At 43.9% G+C, this 6,571-nt stretch overlaps 1 protein-coding gene across 1 annotated transcript in view; it reads right to left on the bottom strand.

Moving 5' to 3' along the window:
• Nucleotides 1–265: 265 nt before the first annotated feature.
• Nucleotides 266–6,571, bottom strand: part of LOC310746442 (scavenger receptor cysteine-rich domain-containing protein DMBT1-like) — a gene marked incomplete at its 5' end in the record, with an annotated part of 40,476 nt that continues 34,170 nt past the window's right edge. Inside the window, 4 exons of the mRNA XM_083580156.1 lie at nucleotides 266–622; nucleotides 2,695–3,000; nucleotides 4,376–4,678; nucleotides 5,518–5,823. Coding sequence (XP_083436282.1) covers nucleotides 510–622; nucleotides 2,695–3,000; nucleotides 4,376–4,678; nucleotides 5,518–5,823 — 1,028 coding nt within the window. The 3' untranslated portion in view covers nucleotides 266–509. The remainder of the gene's footprint in view (nucleotides 623–2,694; nucleotides 3,001–4,375; nucleotides 4,679–5,517; nucleotides 5,824–6,571) is intronic.

The raw sequence follows: 6,571 nt of genomic DNA, 5'->3' as shown, positions 1-6,571 counted from the left end.
CGCCGAGGGCCTTCTACCAGTTCCCTCATTGCGAGAAGTGAGGCTACAGGGAACCAGACAGAGGGCCTTCTCGGTAGTGGCGCCCACCCTGTGGAACGCCCTCCCATCAGATGTCACAGCGATAAACAACTACCTGACATTCAGAAGACATCTTAAGGCAGCCCTGTTCAGGGAAGTTTTTAATATGTAACGCTGTACTGTTTTTAACACTTGATTGGGAGCCACCCAGAGTGGCTGGGGAAACTCAGCCAGATGGGCGGGATATAAATAAATTATTATTATTATTATCATTATAATAAAGGGTTAGGCAGGGAGCCGTCACATGAGGACATTTCTCTCCACACAAAGATTCCTAGTTTCTTACTTGGAATAAAATTGAGAAGAGGTGAGCAAAAACAGAAAGCCAGGCATTATTTGCAAACAAAGCTGGTTCTTCTGATTTTGCATGGAGCGTCCTTGCATGCTTCAGGATAGGATCTTGGCCATTGAAATGGTTCAGTCAGGACTACTTAAAGCTGCCCTCTCCTCCAGCTGTACACAGCCTCCGCCACGATCAGCACCAAGACAAGCAAGACCAAGGCAGACACTCCCAGGCGGATGTTGTCCTCGACAGATGCGTCCCCTGTAAAAGCAGGAGAAGGAAGACTCCGTCACTTATTCATTGCAAATAAAAAACCAAGGCTCCTACAAACTGCTCACTTTTCACTCTTGCATTATTTTGTTTTCCTCTATATGCCCACAAACTGGTGCAGGAAGTCAGTTGTTTTTTCGTGATTGACCGTGAAAAGTTAAAGTGCGGCTTAAATTTGCAACCTTACCAAAACTGGCCTTTACGATATCGCTGCTGAAACAGACATATGGTAAAATGGAATGGGTGTAAGTGCCTGAAGAATTTTAAGGTGGCGGCTTATATTCAGGTGCGGCTTATATTCGGGCCAATACAGTAAATCCAGTAGGACCTATGTGGTCTTGCCACTTAGCAGAGAATTGCAGGTGCAGTTGGGGATAACTATTATTGCAGAATTTGAGTTAACCTGGTGCACAGCCTTGCTTTCCTAACTAGTCGTGTCCCAAGGAAACACAGCCCTGTGCACAGTCTGCTCACAGTAGGACATGCTTGGCTCTGTTTTCCCTAATCTGTTAACTGCTTCCATGGCTCCTCTTGTTTGGGGGACATAGCTTAGGGGTAGAGCATCTGCTTTGCATGCAGAAGCTCACAGGTTAAATCCCTGGCGTCTGCAGGTAAAATGGGGAGAGAACCTCTCCCGAAATCTTGGAGAGCTATGGCCAGTCAGTGTAGACGCTACTGAGATAGATGGACCAATGGTCTCAACCTGTCTAAGGCCCTTTTCTGTGCTCCTACCCAGCAACTTAACATGGAGCAGGAGGAAGGCAGAATGGTGTCCCCAGGACCCTCCTTGGGAATCATGGACACAGTACGGTGTCCCCCCCAATAATATTTATTATTTTCCATACATAAACATAACAGAAAAAGCCAACAATAATAAAGGAGAAAGAATGAAACGGGAAAAAGAAAAAGAAAAAAGAACATAAAACCTGAAATACATCAAATCACCACATAAACTAAAACATAATTAATTGATCAAAATCCATCTTCCTAAACATATTACTTGACTTCCTCAAATCTCTTCCATCTGAGTTTTTTTAGTAATTATATATAGCAGTTTCCAATATCATTATTTCATAAAACCATATCACAGTCATAATCATATTTCCTAACTTTCCTTATCGCACATTTTCTTATTTATTTATTTATTTATTTAATCACAAGTTAATCCTAGGCCTAACTGATTCTTTCAAGTGATTACATATCTTTAATATTACAATATTTATTCAAATAGTCTTTAAATTTCTTCCAGTCTTCTTGGTATTCCTCTTCTTTCTGGTCGTGGATTATCCCGGTGAGATCTGGCTGATCACACAGTAGGTTTTTTGTTGTGGTTCTGGACAGTTTAGAGTTAACACTCCCAGAGGCATTCTTATTCACTGGGTGCCTGCCCATATTATCCGGGCATTTTTCTTTTTGTTCAGCAGAGTTACTGAGAGTCTCTGAGAGTTGGTTTTGTTTTTGTGAGAGACAGAATGCTGCAAGCATGCAGCTCGATTCTGTCGGTTTATTTCCTGTTTGTTTATGCTTCCGAATAAACACCTTTGGTAGAATAGAAGCACTGGTGTCAAGTTGAGTTATTGAAGACACCACTTTGACACAGACCAAGCCATTTATGCTGCGTACGAACTCTGCAACGACAACAGCAGTGCGCAGAAGAAGCGTGTGGGTGGGGTGGCCATAAACGTCGGACCAGGTCGTAAATCAGGCTAACTGAAGGGCTGGGTGACAGACTCTGTGGGTCAAAGGATTTACGACCTACAAACTTTCACAGTTTTCCTGCTGAGGAATGGATTGGGCCAATGGTATTCGTACGTATTTATGTATTTAATGAATTTCCATGCCACCTTTCACCCAAGGATCAGAGGGTGGTTTATAGTATAAACACACAAAAATATGCAGCAGAATAAGAAACAAAACAATAACCCCCAGAATGCCCCCAGACTTTAAAGATGCTCTTTTAAGGTGATAGTAATAAACTAAGAATCTGATCCTAACTTCAGTGATCTCAAAGATCTAAACCCCCCTATTGGGTTCATCAAGTACAACTTGTCTTGCAAAATTACCTGAGCACTCCACACCGGCATCCTGGCTGTGGTTGCAGCTGTGCTCTCCCCAGGGACTTTGGGAACACTCACTCAGGAAAGCTTCTTCTCCTGTACAGTTGAGTCCCTCCAGCCAGATGGGGCCAGATCCTTGTCCAAACAAGCCTCCACCAAATGCTTTGGAGGCATTTCCACAGCCCAGTTCCCTGCACACAATGTGAGCATCATGCAAATCCCAACCAGCATCACACACAGTCCCCCACTGGCGGTTGTGCAGCACCTCAATCCTCCCAGAGCAGCGACTTGGGCCATTCACTAGGCGGAGCTCTGATGTGACAAAAAAATAACTAAACGTGAAAGCTCTGATGAGACAGAGTTGAACATAGTAACAAATATGTGGCATTGAATCTTGCTTGTTAAAGAGAAGGGTTAAGAATTGGGAGTCCTGGGCCTGCTATTGTCACCAACTAATGCTTTCCCTATGCAATGAGAGGGGCTAAAACCTAAGGCATCCTGGGAGCCCCACTCTGCACCTCGTAAGCCTCAGGTTCTGATTCTGCAAGTTTCATTCATTCATTTATGCTTTATTTAATGTTATTTGAAAGCCCTTGATCAGAAAAAGAATATACGTTGAAATTATCAATAAAAGTTACCATTAAACAGAGATTAAATAAAATATGTAATGTTAACATGGATATTAAAAACACACATCAGCATTACATCTTTAAATAGGCTTGTTTAGACATATTTTTTATAACAAAATAATTTTTTATTTGATTTTGCAAATATAAATTTATAACAAAACCAAATACATATCCATATAAAGAGATTTCTCTGAGTCTCGAGACTTCCTCCCATCTCCTCCATGGATCCTATTATAAACACTTTCTACTGCATATCATTTCATAATCTGTATTTTATATCATCCATATTATCCATAGTATTTGTTACAGCACAAGTAAGATTAAAATCCTGCTAATGTTTTCATCTGCTTACAGTGGTCTTCTAAATAAATTATAAATTTCCCCCATTCTTTTTTAAATGCTTTGTCCTCTTGGTTCCTGAGCTTTCCAGTCAGTTTTGTCATTTCGGCATAGTCCATCAGTTTAATTTGCCATTCCTCTCTTCTTTCCACCAACAGAAAATGTTTAATGAAGTGCCAGTTCCTGGGTTCAACCCAACTGCTCTGCTATGTTTGCTTATCAATAGATGGGGAGTAGAAAGTGGGAAGAGAGAGAGAAATGTTGAATTTAAAGGCACCAGATACCAGGATTCTGGGCACTGTAGTTTGGTAAGGGCTGGTGAAAAGTGTAACTCTGTGAAGGGTAAACTACAGTGCCCAGAATTCCTTGCAGGCAAGAATGTGCATTGGATTCACTTTAAGGGTATAGGAGCATGCAGCTCCAGACATGATGCCATGGCTATGAAGGACATCAAACGTCATTTGGATTTAGAACTCCTCTAGGGAATGTTACTCACACCTAGTGCTTATCTAGAAAGCTAGAACAGCACTGGGACACTTCTTTTGTTTCTAGAGAAAGCAAAAATGACACAGAATGAAAATTATATTGTGAACTGCCCTTCTTCCTCCTCCTCCCAGCTCAACTATCAGCATCAGAACTCTTCAGCAACCTTCTATTGGCAAAATAGACTTACTAGTTGAACTTGCAGCCAGTTTCCAAGGCCACAGTATAGCTATTACCTGAGCACACAACACTGGCAACTTCTCCATGGCTGCAATCATGTGTTCTCCACTGTAAGTCACAGTCCTTGAAGGCAACTTCTGTCCCCTGACAACTGACACCAGACAACCAGGTGGGACCATTTCCTGTTCCAAAGTGAGCTCCTCCTGCAGCCAGCAAGGCTTCACCGCATCCAAGGTCTCTACATACAATTTGGGCACTGGTCAGATTCCATCTGTCATCACACACAGCCAGCCACTGCCAGTTGTGGAGCACCTCAACTCTTCCAGAGCAGCTGCTTGTACCGTTCACCAATCTGATCTCTGTTGAGATGAGAAATAGCTTTGACTGAAACGGAGTCTACTGATAGATAAAATTAATAAGATACAAGTTCAGCTGCTCTCCTCCACAGTACGGATAACAAAGATGGAGAAGAGGCCAGAATGTTGCATAAAATCCTCACAAATTATGGTTTGAACCTATTTAATGTGGTGCATATGAAGCGAAGGAAAGACTGTGCAAAAGAGGAGGGGAAGAAAACGCAGACAGAGGGTCTTTCCTGCTTCCATTGATATGATTATCAGCAGCAGAGCTGAAGGAAATGTGTTGATGACAAAATGGGCATGCTGATTCAACTTGTATACAAGTTTCTAACCCAACTGTATAAAAGGTATAGGGACCCCTGACCATTAGGTCCAGTCATGGCCGACTCTGGGGTTGCGGTGCTCATCTCGCTTTATTGGCCGAGGGAGCTGGGATACAGCTTCCAGGTCATGTGGCCAGCATGACTAAGCCACTTCTGGTGAACCAGAGCAGTGCATGGAAACCCCGTTTACCTTCCCACCGGAGCGGTACCTATTTATCTACTTGCACTTTGACGTGCTTTTGAACTGCTAGGTTGGCAGGAGCAGAGACCAAGCAACGGGAGCTCACCCTGTCGCGGGGATTCGAACCGCCGACCTTCTGATTGGCAAGTCCTAGGCTCTGTGGTTTAACCCGCAGCGCCACCCGCATCCCCCTAACCCAACTGTATAGATCCTATTAATTAATTTATATATTAAATTTGCATACCACCCTTCATCTGTAGATCTCAGAGCAGTTCACAACATAACAATACAAGATAAAAACACGATAAGGACTATTTCTTAATTGTAATTTTTACCTGAGCATACAACACCAGCATCTTCTTCATGCACACAGTTATGTTCTCCCCAAGGCTGTAGGTGGCAGTGGCGGAGGGTAGCTTCTGTCCCCTTGCATCTGACCTCATCCAGCAAGATGGGGCCATTGCCTCTCCCAAAGTGAGCTGCTTCTTTGACCGACAAGGCTTCCCCACATCCGAGTTGCCTGCACACGACTTGGGCGCTGCTCAGATTCCAACCATCATCACACACAGTCCCCCACTGCCCGGCGTTGAACACCTCAACTCTTCCAGAGCAAGGGCTTGTACCATTCACCAATCTGATGTCTGTAGGGTTTAAAATGGTTAGAGTCCATTTTGCGCCTCCACCTCCCAATTCCTCATTTTTTGTAGCTTCCATGGGAAATGTTAAGGGTTCTAGGTTAGAGCATGGATAGGGAATATCAGGCTCAGGGACCAAATGCAGCCCTCCAAACCTCTCCAGTCCTGCTTTGCACCCTCTTGGAGTTTCTCTTTTTCTGAACTGGCAAGTGGTGGTGGGATAGCGCTCATCTGAGCCCCTTTCTTGGACCCTGCCAACCTAGCAGAACCTCTCTCTTGCCTTTGCAGCATGGCTTACTGGGTTGGAGGTTGCAGCTGCTCTCTTGCAAAGCAGAGAGCCTGTCCATCAAGAAGCAGCTGCAAACACAGCATGGAATTTGAGCAAGACTCTGTGGGTATGGAAAATATGAGAAGGTGAGATGCCATAGAACAGGGAGAAGAAAAGCTGTGATGAAGCAAGGGGGGCTAAATGGAGAGGGAAAATGGGGTGGTGGGAGGAGAGGGAAAACAGAAGATGGAAAGTGGTTGTTGGGAGTGGGTGGGAGCGCAGTGGTGGGTGCACAGCGGAGGAGGAGGTGCCTGACAAGCACAGGGTTCTATCTATGGGGTCCAGATCTGCCATCACCTTTGGTCAGCTGATGACCATTACTTTAAAATTTGAAGGGGTCCTATATTTCAGAATGCAGGATTGAATATATTTCTCTTCTCCTTACTTCTTTTACACACACACACACACACACACACACCTTTAACT

This window comes from Podarcis filfolensis, assembly GCF_964270895.1.
Source record: "Podarcis filfolensis genome assembly, chromosome: 13".
Lineage (NCBI taxonomy): Eukaryota > Metazoa > Chordata > Lepidosauria > Squamata > Lacertidae > Podarcis > Podarcis filfolensis.
The sequence above is the reverse complement of the archived record's forward strand: the minus strand, read 5'-3'. Positions and strand labels throughout refer to the sequence as shown.